Source organism: Martes martes (assembly GCF_963455335.1).
Source record: "Martes martes genome assembly, chromosome: 8".
NCBI lineage: Eukaryota > Metazoa > Chordata > Mammalia > Carnivora > Mustelidae > Martes > Martes martes.
The window spans coordinates 122,220,448-122,246,067 of NC_137895.1; the positions used below are offsets into that span (position 1 = coordinate 122,220,448).

Below are 25,620 nucleotides of genomic sequence, written 5' to 3' on the forward strand. Positions count from 1 at the left end.
GCACAAGGGAATAGACAGCAGAGGAAGTGGCAGACACATGCGTAAATCTGCATATACCAATGGATAATGTGTGCGCCACACAATCAGAATATTTATACACTGCTGGGAGGTATGGAAATTGATGCAGTGACTTTGGAAAACAGTTCAGCGTTTTCTAGTAAAGTTGACATACAGTTCTCTATTCTTTCTGACTAAGCAGTTCCACTCCTAGAAACATCAGGAGAAATGTATGAAATAAAACCTCAAACAGAATCAGCTAAAAAAAAAAAAAAAAAAAAAAAAAACCACTGATGATAGAATGGCTAAATGATATATTTGATCACATAGTGAAATCTTATACAGCGGTCAAAATATGTGAACTGCAAGAACATTATTAACATGGATGGGTGAATGCACATTGCTCAGGAAATAAGTTGCGAAATTCATGTAGAGAATGAGTCCATTCATCCAAGTTCAAATTTAAATGGTTTACTTATTCAAAAAGAACCTACGTGCTATTCCAGCTGTATAGTCACTGTTCTAAGATGTTTGCGACATCAGCTCGTTTAATCGCATGATGAGCTAATGGGCACTGTAGATTATCTGGCATATATGCAAATGAGGAAAATGATAAAAGCAAATGAAAATGGGGCGCCTGGGTTGCTCTGTCAGCTAAGCATCCAGCTCTTGATTTTGGCTCAGGTCATGGTCAGCGTTGTGAGTTTGAGCCCCATGTCGGGCTCCCTGCTCAGGGTATAGTTGGCTTGTCTCTCTACCTCTGCTTCCCACACTGTGCCCTCCCCCCATACGAGCTCTCTATCTCTAAAAATAAATAAATAAAATCTTTCAGAAAAGAGCCAATGAAAACAGGAATGTAAAACACAAGATTCAGCATACTGCAAGACCTGGAGAGATGGCGGCATGGGATCAGCAGGGAAACAGTGGAGGATTCAAAAGCTGTTAATTTTATTTCATAAGCTGGATGGTAGATTTATGGCTGTTCTTTTTTATTACTTTGTAAACCGGGTATATGTTTTCTATCCATTCTTATATATGAGTAATACATTTCATGATCAAATATAGAATAAGTGAGAAAATTTTGAGTTGCTCGATAGATTAGTAGATCCAAAATTGGACACTCATATAAGGAAGATTGAATTAAGTTCATCTCATATACAACAGATAACAGTAAAGTCCAGATGGAGTAAAGACCTAAATGTGAAGAGTAAAACTATCAAAATTTTGTGAAAATCACAGAAAAAATATTGATGATAAAAAAAGGAGGAAAGAATTATTTTTTCTAGTGAAGCTTCAAACTACATTCCATAAAGGAAATAACTGATAAATTGGAAGGCATTGAATTAGAAATTTTTATTTTGAAAGAAACTATACAAAGTGAAAAGACCTATCATAGACTAGTAGAATATATTTTTCACCTAAGTAAATGACAGAGAATTAGTATAGAGTATATGGGAAATAAAACTATAAATTAATAAGAAAGAAAAAACAACCCAAAGAATGCAATAGGAAAAAAAGAGTAGGGGATGTGAACAGTTAGTCAAAAGCTAGGGCAAGGTACTTGAGTAGCCCCTAAAATTTAAAAAAAAAAAAAATTCTCACTAATTAGGGAAATACAAATTAAAATATGAAGGAATTATTATTTCAGACCCATTACACTGGTAGATCTTTCTTACATTGGATAATGCTAAGTGTTAGCTGGATTCGGAGAATATGAGAAATGCACACATTTCTGAGTGGAAATGTGTAAAATCACATTTGAAAACGACTGCTTAAGTTAACTGATCACATACCCTGTAACTGCAGTATCATTTCAGATGATTTGTCTTGGAAATAACACTGGCATGTGTTCACAAAGAAAGATTCAAAAAGAAATGGACAGATGGGTATTGTAGTGCACGTTAATACTTTCTAATAAGGAAGGTATATTAAGGTCCTGCCCTGCTTGACAAGAGATACAGACTCTTCGTACAATAAATATTTAACTGAGTGATCATTTAATTGAATGCCCTAAAGCAGTGAATACTATTCAGTGCTGGAAAGAAATGAAGTGGCAGGCCATTGAAATGACCTGGAATAAACTTGAATGCATATTATTCAGAGGAAGAAGCCTATCTGAAAAGGTAACATATGATGCCGGCTGTATGACACTCTGTGAAAGGGAACCCTATGGAGACAGTAAGAGGATCTATGGTTGCCAGGGACTCAGAGAATGAAGGAATTGAGTGCAGTGAAACTCCTCTGTGTGACGCTAATGGTGGAAGAAACATTGCACGTTTGGTAAAACCCATAGCAAGTAAAACCCTAAGAGTGAACCCTAATGTCAGCTGTGTGGAAAAGTCACAGCAGATGTCCGAGTTTGCAAGGAGGGCCAGAGCATGTGTACATGTTGCCTTAGTTTCTTTTCTTTGTTGAGCTAGTTAGCTGAAGGGAGAATGAGATCTGCTTAACTTTTTGCAGTAGTTCACAATGGTAGGCTTCCTTCTGTACAAGGAGAGCTGGAAGTTTCCAGTACAGATTATAACTTAGGCTGTTTCTTTCTGAGTTTTATGCTTTAAAAGAGCACTTGTCTATAGATAATAGATCATTATTAACTTCATCCATAAAATGTTGATATTTTGATTTATCTTATATGCTTTTGTCTTATTCTTAATTATTTCAAAACTTGAGCTGAGAAGCCAAGTAGTATTTTTTGGACTTTCCTCAAATTCCCAATACCACCCAAATCCCCAGTCCTCTAGGTACTGGGTGTTTGATATTGCTCAGGTCTCTGCTTTTCCCTCATACTCTCTCTGCTTTGGTTTATTAGTTGCCTGGAATTAAAGTAAAAGCTTAGCTATTCTTGTTCCTGTCAGAACCACCTGCAAATCATTCTTCACACTAATGCCAGAAAAGTATCTCTTAAAGTGGAGATTGTGTACCTTGGCATTTCTCCACCACTTTTTATATTTATTTCAAACTCCTAAATTGGGCCCACTTAGCTCTTTATGATGTGCTAATTGTCTCCCAACAAGTTCCACATCTAGTGACTTTATCACATGCATTCTTATTCTATCACAAGAGGTTCCCCATGCCAAATTCTCACAGCATTCGAAAAACGATGGGCCAGTATATTTTTCTGCCTTCACACAAATCTTTGCTCATTGTCCAAAAGGACCTTATACCAATTTTCATCTCGCCTGCAATGCCTCATCTTTTAAAGCTAAAAACTTATGTCTGGGTGGCTCAGTTGGTTAAGTGTCTGACTTTGGCTTGCAGCATGATCATCATGATCTCAGTGTCCTGGGTTCAAGCCCTGTGTGGGGCTCTGTGTTCACTGGGGAGTCTGTTTCTCCCTCTCCTTGTGCCCCTCCCCCTGCTTGTGCATATGTGTTTTCTCTCTCTCTCTCATGTAAGTAGATAAAATCTTTTAAAAAGATAAAGCTTAAACTGAAGACATAATTTTTCCAGGAAGTCTTCCCTACCTCCCATCTAATGTATGCTTTTCGTGTGTTTTCTATACACTGTACAGTCTTCCAGTTGTCCATCTGTTCATTCCCTCTGCCATCCACCCATCCATCCATCCATTCATCCATCCATCCATCCATCCTTCCATCTGTCTATTCACTCGTTTCTAAGTGATGATAGTGCGCCCACCATGTACCACAGTCTGTGAATTGTCCTATGAATGCAGGAGTGAAAGGGTAGGTGTCCTTCTTGCTTCCATGGTGTTATACTCTTTCTCATACATGTATCCTATGGAACTATAATGAAAGATTGACCTGAGTGCCTTATCCACTACTCAGTAAATTATTTGACAGCAATGAAAACCTTTGGCTTTCAGTCTGTTGCAACTACCATGCCCACGATACGGGGTGTTATTAATAAATGTTGATTGACTAACTTACAGTATAAATTAGCTTTATAAATTTCTTCTCAGCTCTGTAATTTCAGAAATTATCTTAATTATATAAATACTTGCATATGAATCTCTCTCTTGCAACTTTGAATATGTAAGGGCAGGTGACACAGGGATGAGGAGCTGCTGGATTAATTGTTGCAGTGGAAGAGCCATGTTTATTTACCTGGTGGACTAGAAGGTTTAACCAGACCTTAAAGCTGGTTCCTAATGCCAGCATCTGGGACTCCCTTGATTCCCAGGGATCCCAGCCCCGTCCTTGAGCCTCCTATTTATTCAGTGAGTTTTAAACAGTTTTTCAGTAATTTCTATCTGTACCTTCATCTATTTATATCCAATATTTGTTGTTGCTAAGACCAAGAACTCCAACTTCTATGCTTACGTGAAATTCAGCACATTACCAAAAACTACCAAATGTTCTTTATAATACTGAATGTGAAACATACTTAGAAAAGCTTATTGTGTCAAATCTTAAATGGAGAATCTACTGAATTATGCCTGTATGTTATCCCTTACCAAGGTACTTTGCCAGTGGACCTCCCAACTCCACCAGAAATGTCAGCTCCAGTAACGTTGCCTCCACACAACTGTACAGACGATGAATTTGTTTGCAGGTCCGATGGTCACTGTGTCGAAAAAATCCAGAAATGTGACTTTAGAAATGACTGTCCCGACCAGTCGGATGAATCATTCTGTGGTAGGTGAATTCCTCTTTTGTATTAAAACATAGCATAAGATGGATAAGATGATACTAGTATGATCTTTAAGTAGCATGGCCTCATGTCCTAGTTAGAAATTTTCGACTTGGCTTAGAATAGGTTCTTAAACGTAAAAGTTGCTTGTATAGAAAATTATAGTAGAAGAATCAGCATTGCATTCTTCTGTGATGCTCAACAAGAGGTAAGTGTTTCTAAATTGAAGTTTTGGATTCAAAACACTTGTTTCATGGACTTTACTTAACTCTGGGACTGTGATTGACTAGCTCTTTTTTATCCACTCCCCACCTCCACCAATCGTCTCTCTTCTATTCCTCACACTCACGAAATAGGAATGTTTAAAATGGAAGTATTATAATACTCTCAAATTAGATGAATTTGTTCAAATTTTGCCATTGCCAAAATAGAAAATGAATACTATGTTAAATACATAGAATTCACAAGAACCAGTTCTAATACAGATGGGCCCTTCAGCACCTGTGTGCTATTGAAAGATGGTTTTTACTTATTGGCATCTGCCAATCTCTGGCTTTTAGGGCAGATTTTTAATTTAGAAGTGAACTTCTCAGCCGGAGATACAATCTTAGAGGAAAAAAAAATTGATCTGTGTGCCTGCAGGGGCAAAGCACAAGCTCAGAAGGAGTGAACACTCAGGGCGCCTGGGTGGCTCAGTGGGTTAAAGCTTCTGCCTTCGGCTCAGGTCATGATCCCAGGGTCCTGGGATTGAGCCCCGCATCGGGCTCTCTGCTCAGCAGGGAGCCTGCTTCCTCCTCTCTCTCTCTTTCTCTCTGCCTGCTTCTCTGCCTACTTGTGATCTCCGTCTGTCAAATAAATAAAATCTTCAAAAAAAAAAAAAAAAGGAGTGGACAGTTTTGTTTTTTTTCCCCTTCCCTACTATTTATTGGATGGTATATGAATTTCTTATACTGTAATATTTCTCAAGTGTCTTAATGATATGAAGGGTTCAAACCATGCAGATAATACAGAGTGTAGTGGAACTCTGTTCTATCTTCCGTCAGCATTATGCAGAAAATCTAAAACTTGAAAAGCCAAATAAGGTTCATATTAATTTAACATAGAAAAAGATATGCTTCTTAATGTATAGATACACAATAAATTAACCAACTTAGCTAGACCCCAAAACTCATAAAATCAAAGCTAACTCACTCTGTGAATGAGACAACATAGTCATTAACTCAAGTTGGCTAGGGATACATACGGTGCATTGCAGATGGGAGATAATATAATGGAAAGTGTTATGGTATTCCTCGTGGGAAGACCATATCCTGTTTTGATCACACATAAGTTGTGTTTCTGAAAGTTTACACAAAATTGAGTTAATTCTGCCTAGTGAGTATCTTTAGTGAATAGTGACTTCTTTGTTCACCTTTGCAATTTTAATAACGTCATCGATGATTGGGTAGGCAGTTTTGATAAAGTTCTTTAAATGTCCTGAATGAATGTCTCCTGTAAAATTATTATTTTAAAATCCTGGGGTTATTAATTTACTTTGAATACACAAGAACTGCATTTATTACTCTCAACAAATTATGTGGTCTTTCTTCCTCCATCTTTTTGTAAGAGCAGCTGTTACATAATAAATCTGTCTGTTACCTATGGTCTTGCATTTTTAATGCTTTTTATTTTATGAGGAACACAACACGAGAGCTGCCCTCTTAACAAATTTTTAAGTGCGTGATATATTATTGTTGACTATGTGTACAATGTTGTAGAGCAAATCTTCGAGCTCATTCATCTTGCTTGACTAAAACTTTATGCCCTATAATTTTAAAAAAATCAATGACTACTTTCTTTTTTAATGATATAAAGAACAGAATCCTGTTGAATTTTTAATGTCTGGTGGGTGGGATATGGGGTAACTGGGTGATGGGCATTAAGGAGGGCAGGTGATGGAATGAGCACTGGATATTACATGCAGCTGATGAATCGCTGAACTCTACCTCTGAAACAAGGAAAAAAAAACAATTTTAAATCTCTTCACAAGATTAATATAATTATATGATCACTATTAATGTCAGAGATTAAATGACATGCCTGAATGTCAGGACTAAAAATCACTTTTTTTTTTTTTTTTTTTTTGATGGAGTGTTTCCTTCTCAAACTTTACATTAAAGCATGAACTCAAGTTCCTAAAAAATGGTGATGGTTTGCCAGCATTGCTTATACTATTTAAAATCTGGAGTCTTTTTTTTTTTTTTAAGATTTTATTTATTTGAGAGAGAGAGATATCACAAGTAGGCAGAGAGGCAGGCAGAGAGAGAGAGGGGGAACAGGCTCCCCGCTGAGCAGAGAGCCCCATGTGGGGCTTGATCCCAGGACCCTGAGATCATGACCTGAACTGAAGGCAGAGGCTTAACCCACTGAGCCACCCAGGTGCCCCAGTCTGGAGTCTTCTATAGCACACATAGGAACAGTGGAGAATTTAAGACAGACACACGGACATGTTCAGAGAGGAAGAAAGAACATTTCACACACAGCCTATGTATTTCACAAATCACTGGACTTGTAATTTCTTTCTTTTTTTTTTTTTGTAAAGATTTTATTTATTTATTTGACAGATCACAAGTAGGCAGAGAGGCAGGCAGAGAGAGAGGAAGGGAAGCAGGCTCCCTGCTGAGCAGAGAGCCTGATGCGGGGCTCGATCCCAGGATGCTGGGATCAGGAGCCAAGCCGAAGGCAGAGGCTTTAACCTACTGAGCCACCCAGGCACCGCATGGACTTGTAATTTCATGTGATATTAAGTTACAGTCATTACAAGGACATTAAAAACTTTCAAGGAAAATATTATTGCTTTGAGCTTAAGGAGTTTGGAATTTAGACTAACCCCTTCAAAGGCTGAGCTGAAGTTCAGCTTTGTAATAATACTATGGCAGAACAGACTTACCAGAACTTGGTAAGCAATGTTTAAAAGAGACTTGAAATTCCGAGATTGCTGTTTGAGGACCTAATTAAAATCTCACCTTATCAGAACAAATTCTTCAGTATATGCATTTATTTCCATGTTATAGCTGCTTAAGATATTTGAATATAGTATACATAGATCTCTTTAAAACTCTTCTAATGATAATAGAAATCATTTTTCTAAATTTTAATTATGCTTAAGAAATAATTTTAAAAAACTAAATAGTAAGAAAGTGCTTGATACAGGTAGAAATTACCTTTTGTGGACACATTTATTGTGATTAGCTCATTTGTCTTTGTTCTATTCTATTCAAGCTACGAAAGTTTGCAGCTTTGAAAAAGGAAGCCTGTGTCAGTGGTACCAGCCAATCCCAGAAAACCTAATTCAAGATTCAAACACATTCAGATGGGGACTTGGTAATGGAATCAGTATTCATCATGGGGAAGAAAATCACAGGCCACTGGTGGATCATACAACGTAAGTGACCACATGCTTTGAACATGTCTCTTAAGAACTATGTGTTAAGCAGTTCCCAAATTCTTGCCATACTGTCTTACCCTAAGCCAATGAATGATGAAATTACAGACTAAATGGGCTAAGTGTACTCTTTCATATAAAATTGAGAAAAAAAATACAGCCATTCAGTTGAAAAAAAGCTGTGAATCAGGGCCTCTGGGTGGCTCAGTTGGTTAAGAGTATGCCTTCAGCTCAGGTCATGAACCCGCAGTCCTGGGATCAAGCCCCACAGTGGGTTCCCTGCTCAGCAGAGAGTCTGCTTCTCCCTCTCTCTCTGCCCCTCATCCCACTCGAGTCTGCTTCTCCCTCTGCTCCTTATGAAACTTGTCCTCTCTCTCAAAATAAATAAATAAAATCTTAAAAAATAATAGAAAAGGCTGTGAATGCTCATAAAAGTCATAGAAACTAGAGAAAAGAAAATATAAGAAAAAATAAGAAAAATAATTTGTAATATAACTACTCATTGAAAAGCACTATTAATATGTTGTTTTAAAATTATCTATTCAGGGATGCCAGGCTGGCTCAGTCAGTATAGCATGTGACTCTTGATCTCAGGGTCGTGAGTTCAAGCCCCATGTTGGGCTTGACGCCTACTTAAAAAACTAAAAAAACATTTTTTTTATTAAAAAATTATCTATTCATTCCTTCCCCTGTCCAACTCTTTTATCTGTTTTCTTTTTTTTAGCTCCTCCTTCTCCTTACTCCTTCCCTCCTCTTCCAGTCTTTGATCTTCATTGTCATTTATTTTGGTCTTTTCTTTCCAAGGCTTCATAACTTACACCTCTCCCTGTTTTATAGGCCATAGATATATTGAGTGCTTCCTTCTTAGCAGATCTCACCTGTCATTCTTTCCTTTTAATGGTTTCATGGAAGTATTACTGAAGACAGCAAGGGGATCCCCGTTTATATTACAGAGAATGTTTCCAAAACCTTTATGCCTTCACACCTTCAAGAGCTCTCCTTGTGTGGCTTCTGTTTCAAAGAAAACTAACAGTGGCGTGTCTGCTGCCGGTCCGATGTTGCCCTGGCTAACATGACCTGGTACTTGAAGAGAGCCATAATACCTTCTGGGCTGACTTTTTTACTCTGGTTTTCTGATCTCTCTTTTGTTTTATTTTGTTGAAATGGTTCCAGTTTTACCATCATTTGATTTCGATATTAGCAACCATGTTGCCCAAAGTATATAGAGTGGCAGATATGAATACCAAGTGTTTAGATCACTTTCAACAGTTGGCAGTTAATTTTGGAGGTTTCTGTCTACAAATTTTCCGTGGGCTGCTTCTGACTCATAGAAAAGCAAAGGTCAATTATAGGAAGTTTCTCTGACACATCCAAATAAACCACACTGCCTTCATAATCTGTATTTCCACCAAGAAAAAGGCGGACTAGAATCTCCCTTCTATGTAGTAAAGGTATGAATAGAAACATGGTAGCATGTTATAAGCACAGTAATAGAGTTGGCTTTTAACTTCCTTGTCTTCTCCTTGCCTTGCCCATCCCCCACATAGACTGTTCAGCCTCTGAGGAATTACAGGGTCTGAGGCTTCCTTCTTTACTGCATTATTTCTAAATGACTGATACATAGTAAGTCTCCATAATTATTTGTTGAATGAATTAGTTGATGATTAGAACCTATATATTTGTGCTTTATAATTATAGGCTGCAAGCAAAAAAATATATTTTAAGTAAGAAAAAATTTCTAAAGATTTTATTTATTCATTTGACAGAGAGAGAGAGAGAGGGAGAGAGAGCAAGCATGCCCATGAAAGGGGAGCGGCAGGCAGAGGCAGAGGGAGAAGCAGGCTCCCTGCAGAGCAAGGAGCCTGATGCAGGGCTCGATCCCAGGACTCTGGGATCGTGACCTGAGCTGAAGGCAGTCGCTTAATGGACTGAGCCACCCAGGTGTCCCTAAATAATATTCAGTGGTCAGATAATGTTTAATAGATGTGCTCTACATGACAATGAATCTGGAAAAGGGAGTGATGGTCCCAAAGCTTGCATCTCCCCTAGCTGTCCTCTCCCCTCTCTCTAGGCTCCTTCTGCAGCCAAGGAAGGTTTGACATTTTTACTTTGTCCTAAGGAATAGTTTTTATGCATCGTATATCCATCCTACTCAGTGGCTTATAGTAAATCTCCAAGCTCCATTTTCCAAATTTTATTATATTTAAAGGGAGGCTCTCTTTCTTTCTTTCTTTCTTCCGCTATTTTTTTTTCATTTTATTTTTTCAGTGTTCCAAGATTCAAAGGGAAGCTTTTTCTAACTTAGAAAATGCTTTTTTCTCTCAGATGTTTGACTCCAGAAATGTAAAGCCAGGTTTTTAAGCCCATTGTGTTTGAAATAGTTTTCAGAACCCAATTTTGAAAATCAAAAAGCTCTGGACCAATTCTTTCTTCGTCTTCACATTCTGTGATAGCAGCTCTCCTAAAGGCAGAGATGGGTTCAGGCTCAGGTTGGTAAAAATCAGAACTGCAAAAGAAAAAGAGCACATTAGTATATTTCAAAATATTCTCTCACTTCATATACTTAATGAAGCCATAAAAAGTCTAGGAAAGTAATGGTGGTGTGGGAATATGTCGGGAAGTTTTCATTGTGCAGTCAAGTCTTAGGTAACAACTTTTTTTTAAAAAATTATTTCCTTATTTTATATAGAGAGAAATTGGGGGTGGGGAGTGCAGGGACAGAGGGAGAGAGAGAATCTCAAACAGACTTGACGCCCAGTGCAGAGCCTGATACAGGCCTTAGTCCCACGGCTCTGCGATTATGACCTGAGCTGAAACCAGGAGTCAGATGCAACCAACTGTGCCGCCCAGGTGCCCCTTAGATAACATCTTAATATGTGTGATTCATGATGAAAATGTTGTGGTAAAAGCTAAAAGAAGCGATGTTCCAAGGGACATTCTACCGTTTGGTCTTCACGCTTTCATGGCCTCATAAGCCTAAGTATCGGAAATGTAGCTTAAAAAAAGGATTACATCTTTAGTTTTCACTTTGTGGAGAGTACCGCTGGTTTATTCAGCACTTTAATATGACTTCGATAAAGGTATCTCTTTCTCGGGCTGGGGACATGCAGCCACGGCCTTGGCACAGGGCTTGGCGAATGGATTCTTTCTACACTCTGCTCAGCAAGGCCCAACTAAGGGCACCTAAGCGTGATTTTTACCTAGGATTGAAATCAAGGCACACAGAGATCAATACTGTTCTCAGCGATACTCCGGTGAAATGAAGTAAAGTGCTTTCAATGTAAATACCATCAGTTGCGATTTGCATGTTCTTTTGAGATTGGGGTTGGGTGAAATTTCCATTTCCTTTAACTTATACAGTGACAGGGAACATTTAGTTGAAAAGTTATTTTCTTAGTGTTTTGGAAAAAGAAACATAATGTAGTTAAAAAGAAAAAAAAAATCTCAGAAGAAAAGTGAGTTTATATCCATTCGCATACCGGGTACTACTGGGGAACTCAGCAATAACATTAGTCCTAGTCCGTTGAGAATTTTTTTTAATTGCTTAACATTGAATTAGGATATTTGGATTGCCTAACACCTGGGCTTTGAAGCTAATTCAAATTTAAATATCTTTAGAATATTGTAGATTTGGAATTGTTGTGTCATGACCTGAGGGGAAACCAAGAGTTGGGTGCTCAACTGACTGAACTCCCTGTTTGTAGTTTTATATGATCTCAGACTTTTCTACTCTGACCTCCAGATTCGGTTTAATTAGCCTAGTCTTTTAGCTCAGGCAATTTTACCATAGCATGTAAATTGGTTTGTAGCTAAGTACCATAAATTTATAATTGTTTTTATCTCCTAGAAGGAGACTTTGTTTGATCCAACTTACTGTTTTTATTGCAAGAAGCAAAGGAGAGCAAAGTCTTGAGTTCTTGGCCCTTAAGTCAATTTTTAAAAAAATTTTTTGGACTAAATGCCCATCTGTTGATTAAACAAGGTTTGATTTTAAGTTTTATCTGGAGTATAAAATCATCCCCTCAGGCAAAGTTAAATTCTCCACACTTCATTGTTGATATGGAAAGATGTCTAGGGAAATATATATGCCTATTCCAGATTAGTGATTTCTAACTGTGCTCACAGAAGCCTTTTGGAAGTTTTTCGAAATGGTGATTGGGGCCACTGTCAATTTATATATACATACAATATATTTAAATGCAGATTCAAAACACTTGATTCAAAATCTCAAGGAGTACATCTGGGAATCTGTATTTTAGTGTGATTCCTAGAAGGTTCTAGAACCTTATCCCTAGATGACTCCATGGCAGGAAGTGGGGAAGGTATTGCTGAAAGACAGAGGTTGGCTTTCTCAATTCCTTATTCCAGTTTTGGTCAGAGCAGATTCATTTTTCTCTAAATCTAGTGACTAATTAAAAAAAAAAGTAGTACAAAATGTTTCAAGACAAAGAAACAAAAAATTTCTTCTAAGGTTATTGCATTTAAAAATAAAATGAAATTTGTGTCTTGAAAAGTAACTGTTAATAACTGAGAAATAGTGTGCAAGAAATATCTTTACCCTCAGGGGGCTCTGGGTGGTTCAGTCAGTTGAGCATCTGACTCGGTTTCCATTCAGGTCATGATCTTGAGGTCAGGATGGAGCCTGGGATCGTGGGATGGACTCAGCCCAGAGTCTGCCTCAGAGTCTCTCTCCCTGTCCCTCCTGCTCACTCTCTCCCTCTCTGTCTCTCAAATAAATAAAATCTACCAAAAAAAAAAAAAAAGGAAAATATCTTTATCCTCAGTTAATCTAGAAGACGTGTAATTTCAAGGCACCCTCTACATTGCGCCATTCATTGTATAATCCCCAACACATTTTTTTCTCAGACTGTTTTTGCCTATCTGGAGAAGACAGGTACTTTAAAATACATTGGATTTTAGTTTGCTTACAAAGTGTTGAGAAACGATTTGAATATGAACTATCTCATTAAAAACGCAGATTAGGTAGAATACCCTTTCTTAAGTCTGTCATTTGTAAAGTAGAAGTACTTTTTCTTAGATTTTTCCTTTTACTTCATAACACTAGTCATTGTCTTTCAGGAGGAAATGAGTTATAGCCCCCATTGTTGGAAGTGCACCTGCCTTCCAACGTACGTAATGCGTTTGTGCAGGCTTAACATCATTATAAACTAAAAGCCACATAAATAATGTGAACAGTCCCTGTGACATAACCGTGCATATCATCATGTATCTGAGTGCTGGATGTAAATGAGGATAAAAGCTTCAGTAAAACTGAAAATATTTTAATGTCTTCTGCCCTGCAACAATAACAATTTCCAAAGCTTTAATCCCTTAGACATTAAATACTAGAATTACTGCTTTCTCCAAGCCTTCTTTGGTAAGAAGATAAGCTAGTATCTTATAGGCCAATTTAGATGCTTTAACACTCTCTCAATATAATTTCTAAAAGATCCAGTTTTATAAATCTGGAATAATGGTTAAATACCGGGCTTTAGTAACACTTTTGCTGAAATAAAAATAAAAGTACGAACAGTCAAAATCTAAATTAACTGTAATAATTTTCTCTTAATGGTTGTAATACTTGTGGGAAGCGGCATTTCTGGCCGTGTTGCCACAGGACTGAATATGAAGCGTGGCTGGACCTCTAAAGCCCAGGAAAAAATTGCTCCTCTTTGCATTGTCCTTGAGTTAAGCACCTATTCTGTATATTTGCATACATTAATAATTTGTGTTAATGAAGTGAGTTAAATCACTTTAATTTTAATTTTATTCCAGTGTATTTTAGCTTGGTAAGTAATTTTAAAAAAGTTAACTACAGGGGCACCTGGGTGGCTCAGTGGGTTAAAGCCTCTGCCTTTGGCTCAGGTCATGATCCCAGCGTCCTGGGATTGAGCCCTACATCGGGCTCTCTGCTTGGCCCAAAGCGTGCTTCCCTTCCTCTCTCTCTGCCTGTCTCTCTGCCTACTTGTGATCTCTGTCTGTCAAATAAATAAATAAAATTAAAAAAAAAAGTTAACTACAGTGGCTTAAAATTACAGAATTTGAGAAAAATCTTTGCCGAAAGTCACACTTGCACACCGTATCTAAAATAATGGATACACAGTGGTTAGGTGGTATATTTACTATCTGCAAGCTGAAGTTTTAAGGATAAATTAGTCATGCAGTATACGATTTTACATTGTTATCAAAGATAACTGTTTAATAATCCAAAAATTTTATATTATGGTTGTAACTGCATTCAGATATTAGAAATTCATTTTCATTGTATAATTTTTGAATATGCTTTTCCTTTAACTATGTTAAAATGAAAAAAAAATGTAGTTTTTTTCTATTTCCTGCACAGAACTGTTATTTTTGGACAAAATCTAGAGGAAACATCCAAGAGCTTTGTGGCCTGAAAGATGTGGAGGTAGCCTTGGCTAGGCCCATAATTTATTATGTTAGGCATGTGTTTTCTGAGCATCTAGGAAGGATAGAAAACTTAATCACACGTAGGACCATCATATGCATGAACAGATGTGTAATGCCTGGGAGAACACGTAACTTGTTGAAAGAGAGGTCCACTGGGAGGTTCAGTTACCAAGTCTTCAGCTCTATCTTGGTTGTGTATGTGTCTTTAATAATACTTGAAGGAGGTCTCTATTTTTGGTTGTCACTGGATAATGCAGATGAACCAAGATAATACTTTTAGTAAAGACCACATACTGACTCCCTGAAGAATTTCTTACCTTTTTTAGTTTCTACAAAAATTATTTTCCTTTTACCACAAAAGAGGGAGTCCATCTTTATTGTAGGAAAATGTCTGAATATAAGTAGGAAGGATAAATCACATCAATGATAATTATACCATCATGATAAAAGCACTGTGTGTGTTTGTCTACACAATCAACCACATTGCTTTCAATTAATACAATAAATACCACTATTTTCAGTTAATCTGCTTTCAATTTTATATACAATCTGTAAACAACTATTCACTAATACTTTTAATGGGCCAATGGCATTCCGTTAAGTGGATGCACCCTGATTCACTAATTCAGTTCCTCACTATTGATTTGTGAGTTGATTTGGTTATACACAAATTTAATCAGTCTTTACTGAACTATATACAAGTTTGCACGCATTGCAGATTATATCCTAAGAGTAAACAAAATGGAGTAGAATTTTTATCTTATTACTCATTTTTTAACCACTTGATTTACAATTTTAAATTATTCCTCAAAAATGTACCTTTTTTTGCAAGCCATGCTTGACTACGTCTGTTTTTCTGTATGCTTGCAAAACTCTTGAGTATTTATCTTTTTCGTAGTTCAAATTTTAAAATAGGGTTAAAGTAGCAGCTAAATATATATTTTTCTGTTTCTTCAATTCTAATCAGGGTAATCAAGTTTGTGTGTATGTATGCCTTGTCTGTTTGTATTTTTGTGTATGTGTGTCTGTATTTCCTATTTGTGCTCTTTGCTTGGTTTTCAGCGGTAGTGGTTATTATTTTTCTTATTGACTTACATGATCTTTTAAAGCCTCAAGGTATTTTTTTTACTTGTTATGAATTTTGCAAAGATTTTTCCCAATTTTTATTGGCCTTTTATTAGTTTATAATGTTTTTACATTTCAAAATTTTCAGGTTGTACATGGTTATGTCTGCCAACCATATTCTTTAAGTTTAGTTTTACTCATTCTCAGTCTGTTCAGATACTCTGTTTCTTCTTGATTCAGTCTTGGTAGGTTGTATGTTTTTAGGAATTTATCAATTTCTCCTAGATTATCCAATTTGGTATATAATTGCTTGTAATAGTCTCTTCTGATATTTTGGAATTATGTTGTTTCATTGTAATATCCCTCTTTCACTGATAATTTTATTCATCTGAGTCTTCTCTCTTATTTTTTTTTTCTTGGTTAGCCTAGTGAAAGGTTTGTCAATTTTGTTTCCTTTTTCAAAAACCTAACCCTTAGTTTTGTTGGTTTTTTCTTTCATTTTCTTTTTCTATATTTTATTTATTTCTGCTCTAATCCTACTATTTTTTTCTTCTGTTAACTTTGACCTTAGTTCAAGTTTCTTGACATGGAAAGTTGGATTGCTTGAGATCCTTCTTTTTTTAATGTAGGTGTTTATAACTGTAAGCTTTCCTCTTAGAACAGCTTTTAATGCATCCCATAAATTTTGTATGAAGATTTTTAAAAATTTCTCCTTTGAGCCATCGTTTGTTCAGGAGCATGTTTTGATTTCCATATGTTTGTGAATTTCCCAACTTTCCTCCTGTTATTGGTATCAGTTTCATACCACTGTGGGTCTGCAGTTGGGCCTGGTTGGGTGGGATGCAGGCCATTCTCCACATTTAGATGTGCTTCTGGCATGACTCAGCATTCAGGTAAGACCTCTTGGGATTAGGTGGACCCTCAGGCTCTGCTCAGCAATGAGGCAGAGCTGTGGGCTAGGTTCGTTCCAGTGATGGACAGGACCATTGGCTATGCTCTGTGTCCTGGCAATACTCTATGCTGAGCTCCAGGGCTGCCCATGGTCACTGTTCAGGTGTCCTGGTTAGGCAGAGCTGTTGTCTCCACTTAACAGCTAGGCAGGGCTACTGGCTTGGCTCCCTGTCTGGGTGGGGTCATAGCCTAGGCTGTGGGACCTCGCAGGGCTCACAGATTAGGCTCCCTGTCTGGGTGGGGCCCGAGGCAGTGTTCACTTTGGGTGGGGTTGCAGACTTCCTTCCCTGTGTGGGCAGGCTATAGAATGGACTATACATAGAGCCCTTTGGCTGGGGACCCAGACCCAAACCTAGCCAATTGAGCTCCCTGGCCAGAGGGGGTCATCATTTTGGTTCTGCAAATGGGAAGAGTCACTGGCTAAGATCTCTGCTCAGGTAGTACCACCAGCAGGACCACAGCTCACCCTGATCCCTGCATTATGGACTCCTTTTCCCTCTCTGTCAGTGATATCTGGATGTCTAACTCCACTTGTTTCTCCAGGGAGTGCTGTGAGATGAGACCTAAGTGGGCATCCTTAGAAGCACCTGTACCACTGGGGAAGCTGGATGCCCACCTTGCTCTCTTTTTCACACTGGAGAAACCAGAGGTTCCTGGGGGTACATCTTGGTGCCATGCTGCACTGTTTTGGGAAGGGGTGATTGGGTCACAGTGAAACTGCGCCTTTTACCCTTCAAATGCGTTTTTTTAAAATGAGCCAAGGGGGTACTTCAGCCTCACCCCTGGCTCTGGGATTCTTACCAATGTGCCTTATTTATGGATAGTTGCTAGTTGGTCTTTCTCTGAGGGGACTAAACAAGAACCATTTTTCCTGCCATCTTGCTGACATCACTCCATCTTTTACGCTCAGAAAGGCCTTCTATATCAATGTTCACATAAAATTCTCTTGTATTTTCTATTGTATGTCGGTAGTTTCAGTGTTTTACAATTATGTCCTTAATTCATCTGACAACTTATTTTGGTAAATGTTATGAGAAAAAACACCTCCTTTTCCTTAATAACTAATCCGTTTCACACCTTTTAATATAGGCATACCTTGTTTTATCATGCTTCACACTTTTTTTTTTAACAAAATGAAGTTTTGTGGCAACTGTGCATTGAGTAAGTCTCTTGGTGCCGTTTAAAAAAAAATTTTTTTTCCCAGAAGCATTTCTCACTTCATGTCTCTGTGTCACCTTTTGGTAATTCTTGCAGTATTTCAAACTTTTTCATTACTACTTGATTTGTTATATGAATCTATGATCAGTGATTACAACTTACTGGAAGATCACATGATGGTTAACATTTGTTAGTAATTAAGTAATTTTAAGTGTAAGGTATATACACTGTGTTTTTTTTTTAACAAAGTGCTATTGTGCATGTAATAGATAACAATATTCTGTAAACGTAACTTTTATATTCAGTGGGGAACAAAAAAAAATCATTTGATTTGCTTTATTGAGATATTTGCTTCATTTTGGTGGTCTGCAACTGAGCCACAGTATCTCCAAGACGTGCCTATAAATGCAGTCTGCTTTAATTTACTATACTTTCTCACTGAAAGATGCATAGCCCTAGATAACAAAATCTACCTCCTGATTCTGGTGTCTTTCTATTGCTAGTACTTAATGATGTCCATGTTGAGTAGAATCATCAAAGGCAATGCTCTCTCTGTCACATGTAGCCAGGGATCTGCTTTTATGTTGCCCCTTCATTAAACCATGTACCTGCTTACAGCTGTTCACCCAGCAATGAATGCATATGACTACTTTCATCCAAAATACCTTACTAGTTTGCTGTGACATGGGACTCTCTCCCTTCAGAAACAACTGGCTGTTTCCATCTTGCAGAATTAGCCCTGCCAGGTTCAAAAACCAACTTTTCTTGCAATATAGTAACAAAGTATCTAGGGTTACTGTTGACCTATGTCATCTGTGGTGCTTCTCTAATTCTAATTTGATGCCTTGTTATTGAAGAGTATTCCCAGCCTCTGGGAACCCCATTTCCTTCAGGTTGGGTTATTTGATTTTTTCTATCCAAGCTACTATAGACTTGGAAGTAAGCCCTTATGCTTTGAATATGCTTCTTTTGAGTTTGCATTATAAAGCAGCTTCCTAAAATTTAGACAAATGCATCTTTTACTATAATCTGCATTCTTAAATAATTTTATTCTAATGAAAACATTTCTTTGCTTGTACCTGCTTGATTTAGTTCTAGTTTCAATTTGGCTTTTAATCTTCATTATAAACATTATTAGTTTAGTTTAATATCTTCAGTCACCAAAGAGCACCATAAAAGTGGGTTTTTAAACTTCTGTCCATTTAAAGAAACTTACTGGATTGAATTTCAGCTTTTCTGGGGATTTTGAGATACTGAAATAAATTGAGCAGAAGTTAACAAAGTCTACATGAGGCTTAGTATAAAAAAAGTACATGTAAACTTTAATAGAGCAGTAAAGAAAGCTCTGTTATCTTCTCTGTTTGTTGTGTATCCATTAAGTAGGCACAGAAATACAAGGGAGGACAGTGCATTTTCTGTATGGAATGAAGGTTTTTACTTAAATCTAGTGTTTGTGTTTTGCCTATTAAAAAGATGTTTAGAGGTGCCTGGGTGGCTCAGTCTTTTAAGCGTCTGAGTTTTGATTTTGGCTCATGATCTCAGGGTCATGAGATCAAACCCTACGTAGGGCTCAGCACTCAGCTCAGAATCTGCTTGATATTCTCTCTCCCTCTCTGTAGCCCCTTCCCCCACTCGTGTGTGTGTGTGTGTGTGCGCACATGCACACACGCATTCTCTCTCCCTCTCAAGTAAATAAATCTTTAAAAAATAAAAATAAATAAAAAGATATTTATTTGCAGGATGATATGACTTTAATGCAGCCATCCAAATATTTCTGACATTAAGAACATAAATTGTTCCTGAGAGTTATATGATATTTGAATTAAATCATAAATTAGGAGCAAAGGTAGTTTTCATTTAGTAATGCTATCTGGCACAGACCTTTTCTCTAAGGTACTGTTTACATTGATCTTATAAAGTCTGTCTCTTAGAACTGCAGTCATAATGAAATTTGAAGTATAGTTCCTTTATCTCATGGATTTTTTTCAGCAAGGTTGCTATTTGGAACTAATTTTCTTCAGGTTTTTAGTGACCTTACTATCCAAGAAGAGTAGTTTTGCCTTAGTTATCCTGGGGGCAGATCCAATTAGTATATCAAAAAAGATAACTGATTACAAAAAAAAAAAGCTTTGTTTATATTTTGTTCTATTTTATGGGCTAAATAGCCAAAGGATAGAAGATTGAGGTATGACATAATAAAGAACATAATATTTTTTCATGCATTAATGAATAGATCTCACTCCTTTGACTGACTCTAGTATTTATTTAAAAGGTACCTATGCAAAACCTTTCAATGCATTTATTAAAAGTATTCATAGTCTTATACATAATAGTTACTAACACCAATGTGCTTACCAATTCATAGATAATATAAATGTGTTGACTAATGGAAAGAATTATTTCTACTTTAAATTGTTTTCTCTAGAGGCTTCAGGTGATTTATTTATCAGTAGTAAACTTTAAGTCAAGTAAAAATAAATTATGTCTATGGTTTATATCTAAAACCTACCTTTAATATGCCTGTTGGAAAGAATAAGAGTTAAGTGAACGATGTTGATGAAAATGGGGGAAAATGCAGGTTTATAAGTAAATTGTGACATTTCAGTAGGTGTGTGTCTTCCCCGTGTCCTCTCTGACTACACAAAGCCACCAGGGAGGTCTGATAAATGAACAGGAGTGGCTTTCATATAATGAAGCATCTTCGAAATGAAAGCAGTACTAACTGAGTATTTATTGTGTGATCACATTCAGTCCTCACAGTGAAGTTTTGGGGGGTAGTATAATTATCCCTGTTTTACATATGAGCAAATCAAAGTTCAGATGTTAACCAGCTTGCGAGCTGTGTGAGCCCACAGTCTAGTAAGCTTGAGAGCAGGAACCTTGAAATCCAGATCTCACCTATGCTAAAGTCTGTGCTCTTAAATGCAGCCCTCTATCTTCTCATACATCTCTCTTGCTTAAAAGCTAAGCATTTTCAAGATTTATGACATGATTTGATTGCAGTTTTATGCCACAGGAAATGGGAAGAGAGAAAAAATGGTAGTCTATAAATAGTTCTCAAGAAAGAGCAGAGAAGATGAGAGAAGTGTTAGTGATGGCATCCTGGAGAGAAAACAGTCGTCAGGAAATGTCCAGTGCCCCAAACCGTTCTCGCCTGCCTTCTTTCCCAATGTCCAGACCCCAGAATTTGTGGATATGAGCCAATCAAGGTGATCTCATTCTGCTTTGCTGAGGATTTTTTAGTTCTGTGCTTCCCAAGCATGCACCAGAATCACCTGGAGAGCTTGTTAAAACACAGGCATCTTGGGCTCACTCTAGAATTTTTGATTAAGTGGGTCTGGGGTAGACCCTAAGAATTTACATTTTTAACAAGTTCCCTGGTGACATGGCTTCCTGCTAGTCTGGGAACCACACTCTGTGGTCTGATTTGTTTAGTCGAGATCCAATGGTTCAAATTGGCAGCGCTTGGAATTACCTGGAGACACAGTTAAAAGCTACCGATATCCAGGTGTCATACAGATAACTTGAAACACCAGCTCCAGAGACAGTTTCCTGCCCCAATTCTCATACAGGAGTGGGCTTCTGATAACTTTTCACCATTATCAACATCCTACTGCATTGAGAAGTGTATTCCATCAACAGTGTGTGTGGCGGGGGGGGGGGGGGGTCCCTACCACTGTAGAAATTCAGTGATGCGAAAGGGGTAATGAAGGTGCTTTGGTTTTGTGCTCCCTTGAGGCTCTGAATGGTATCACTGTTCATGCTTCCCTGTTTATATTGGCTCACAGAAAGCTCTGAATCAGGTATTTCATGTTAGTGATTCTGTGAAACATACAGAATGCACTTTGTGATCTAGTTTTATCTGTGACTCCATATAGTGTTTCAACCCATATTTTATATACATTTGTGTGTCTTTAAGTTCATGACATTATACTTTATCATATGTATTTTAATAGCATTATATTTTGATAACAAGGTTAGATTTTAAAAATAATAAAAATTAAATTAAGGAAGTGCAAGTAATAATGTTCTCAGAAGTACACTCATTCTGTGAACTTTGTTTTAATTGGGATACTTTATTATTTACTGATAATTGTTTTCACTTTTATGAAGTAATTTCATTTTCCTCATTATTTGGGCATAAAATAATTAAAAAGAGTTCTTAAAACTCTACCATTGTAAGATTAAAAGAGAGTACATATAGATGATTTCTTTAGGCAACTGAAAATGGGGTGTTTTTGTTTGTGGCATAAAAATACAATTACAGTAATGCAATTTCTGGGATAATAAGGCTTGGGTTCAGATTTTAGATTTTAAACACTGTATCATCATTGCTATTTCTCAGAATTGTCTCTATGTACCTAGTCAAATCTTTATAAGAATGTAGTGACTACATAGACTGCTTCATAAATATGAAAACTGTAACATGATATTCCCTAAGATACATTACTTGTGAAGGCATGTTAAAATTTAATTTAAGAGAGATTTTTGTACACGAGTTATGTGGAATGTTTTATGCTAGCAACAAAAGAAGATGTAAGAGTCTTAAAATTTAGGAGTACAGATAAGACAGATTTTAAAAATTAGGTATCATTTAAAACAGAATTTAAAGGCCATAAAGAAGGTACCATGTTGGATAGTGCACAAGGAAGAAAAGTCTTATGAAAAAGGTAATGTTTGAGCTGCCCGGAATTTCATCAAGCAGAGATAAAGTGGTGGTTATAGCCATTATGGAGGAATGATAAACATTCGTTTTATTACATACAGACTTAATAATTCAGAGCAAATGGTTGGCAGGGAAATGTTTGATTCCCAGATTCAGTGTCATGGTGACTGGAAGGGTGTTGGTACCAGAATGAGAAATAAAGATTTCGTGAGGAGATGATTTGCAAATCACCAGTTAAAGACAAGAAAGAAAAACGATATTGGGGAGGGAACATTACACTGTCTTAAGAAACATAAACCCTCGAGAGTTTGTGCATGTTCTCTGTGATTATTGGATTACTAGAAATAATCAATGCCAAAAGGGTAAAGCAATCACTGGGGTGTAAGAGAAGAACATGACTGCAGAGAATCTTCTTTTAGTGTAGAGCTAAAAAAGGGACAGAAAAATATACATGTATGGGCCATATATTTTATAATTCCACTGATATGAAGTGTCCAGAATGGGCATCTCGGTCGAGACAATAATAAGTACGTGGTTACCTAGGCTGGTGGGGTGTGGAATGTACAGTGACCGCTAATGGATAGGAAGCCACTTTTTGGGGTGATGAATGTATTGTAGAACAGTGTTAATGGATTCACAACTCGGTGATATTAAAATCTCTGAATTATGTACTTTATAAATGTCAACTTTATGGGATATGAATTATATCTCAATAAGATTGTTGTAAAAAATAAGCAGGAAAGGGGTAAGTTTATTTTAGACTCCTGTATTCCATAGGTGAGAAGTGAATTTTTAACACATGATTAAATTGAGAATGTTCTATCTCTAAAAAGAGGTTAAAATTAAAGGATAATAGAGTGGAGCAGAAAGTGGAATAAAAAAACCTTGACTAACTCAGTAGGATGGAAGGAGGAACAAGAAATTAAAAATGTCGGAACACAGGAAAAAATGGCATGGAGGTACATTAAACCATACAGTTGTAATATCTAAGTTAAATATGTGTGGACTAAATACTAAAGTCAAAGACTGGATAAAAGGGAACGCAAAACAAAACCCAGCTCTGTGGTGCTTACAAGACAAACACTTTAAATGAAAAAGATTTAGCAAGTTTGAAAATCGTATGATAAAAACTTAAGCCAACAACAACAACAAAAAATAAATTTATGCCATTAAGAGACCAAAACAAGAAAGGCAGTGTGACAGTGCTAACATTGGAGAAAATAGACATTTGGTCAAAAATGCTACCAGAGACTGAAGACCATTTAGGGGCGCCTGGATGGCTTAGGCAGTAAGCATCTGCCTTCAGCTCAGGTCATGATTCTGGGTCCTGGGATTGAGCCCCATTTTAGGCTCCCTACTCTGTAGGGAGTCTGCTTCTTCCTCTGTCCCTTCCCCCTTTCCTGCTCCCAATCTCTCTCTCTCAAATAAAATAAGTAAAATCCTTAAAAAAAAAAAGACTTTTATAATGAGAAGATTGTTATTACACTAAACTTAGACTGCCATTCTAAATTGGTGTCTTTTATAATATATCTTTAAATATATAACTAAAAATTTGCAGAATGACCAGAAGACACAGATATAAATACACAAATCATAATTAAAATGGGAGATTTTGATACACCTCTCTCAGAAAGATACTAAACAGAAAAATCAGTGAGCATGTAGAGGTAAGCTGTACAATTGGTTTACTTGAACTAATTCATGTATCTAGAACACTGTATTCAGGCTGTCCAGTAGAAATATAAGGCAAACCATGTGTAACTTAAAAATTTTCCAGAAGTTATATTATACAAAGAGAAAAATAGATGAGATTATTTAAATAGATGAGATTATTTCTGGTATATTTCTTTACCCAATATATGCAAACTTCATTTTAACAGGTAATAAATACAAAATTGAGATATTTATGTTCCTTTTTATAATCAGTTCTCAATATCCAGTGTGAACTTTACATTTCACATTGCAATTTGAACTCCAAGTTTTTATTGGAAAGAGTTGTTTTCGATGTAGACTTAATAAACTTTACAGTTGAAAAAGTAAATTTGGGTACTCAAGTTGTTCCAAATATACTTGAGTTCAAGACCAGAATACTATTTTCCTCTCATGTTGTCATCATATTGAGAAACTGGCTCATTGTGTTTATAGCAATTAATCACTCTGATATTAAAGCAACAGCATATCCGTTTCAAAACCTCTTCTGTTCAAGTGAAATAAATTCTCTAACCCTTTCTATTATTAACATCTGAATCAAAGATGTACATCAGGAATTGAAAGACAACCTTTTTCAAAGTTTTTATTCGAATTCCTACTAACATGCAGTGTTACATCAGTTTCAGGTGTATAATGTAGTTCTCCTTAATTTCCATCACCTGTTTCACCCATCCCCGCCCCCAACCATCAGTTCTTTGTAATTAAGATTCCATCTCTTGGTTTCTCTCTCTCTCCTTTTTTTTCCCCCTTTGCTTATTTGTTTTGTCTCTTAAATTCCACGTATGAATGAAATCATCTGGTATTTATCTTTCTCTGACTTATTTCACTTAGAATTAGATGCTAAATCTTCATCCATGCCATTGCAAATGGCGAGATTGCATTCCTTTTCATGGCTGAGCAATATTCCCTGTGTGTGTGTGTGTGTGTGTGTGTGTGTGTGTGTGTGTGTGTGTGACTTTCTTTTTCCACACCAAGGTCTTCTTTTATTTCTCCTATATTGATGTTATTGACAGATTACAAGATGAACAAATCTTAAGTGAACAGCTCTTGAATTTTTACACACCCATGTACCCGAGTAATCACACCCAGATCCAGACAGAACGTTCCCAGTGCCCAGAACTCGCTCAGGCCCTCCCCAGTCAGACCCCACACCAGAGAGTTCACATAGTTTTGATGTCCATTGCCCTGGGACCCTTTCCCTATTCTGAAACTCGGTGCACTGAGAACCGCCCAGTGTGCTCTCAGGGCCTGGTGTCACTGCATCTCTGTGTGGCTGTGCGTCATGACAGGCTGTTCCATTTCTTCATCCATTCCTCAATCAGTGGACACGTGGGCTGCCTTCGTATTTTGGCTATTGTAAAAGAATCCTACTGTATACATACAGATGCACATATCCCTTTGAATTAGTGTTTTTGTATTCTTTGGGTAAATATCCAGTAGTACCATGGCTGGATCATAGGGTAGTTCTATTTTTAACTCTTTGAGGAAACTGTATGCTGTTTTCCACAGTGGCTGCACCAGTTTTTATTCCCACCAACAGTGCAAGATTCCCCTTTCTCCACACTCTTGCCAACACCTGCTGCTTCTTGTGTTGTTGACAGGTGTGAGGTGATATCTCATTGTAGTTTTGATTTGCATTTCCCTGATG

The 25,620-nt window shown here is 37.0% G+C and overlaps 1 protein-coding gene across 1 annotated transcript in view; it reads left to right on the forward strand.

The window, feature by feature from the left end:
* Positions 1-25,620, forward strand: part of MALRD1 (MAM and LDL receptor class A domain containing 1) — a gene marked incomplete at its 5' end in the record, with an annotated part of 744,051 nt that overhangs the window by 223,219 nt on the left and 495,212 nt on the right. Inside the window, 2 exons of the mRNA XM_080810106.1 lie at positions 4,416-4,592; positions 7,849-8,011. Of these exons, the coding sequence (XP_080666232.1) occupies positions 4,416-4,592; positions 7,849-8,011 (340 nt within the window). The remainder of the gene's footprint in view (positions 1-4,415; positions 4,593-7,848; positions 8,012-25,620) is intronic.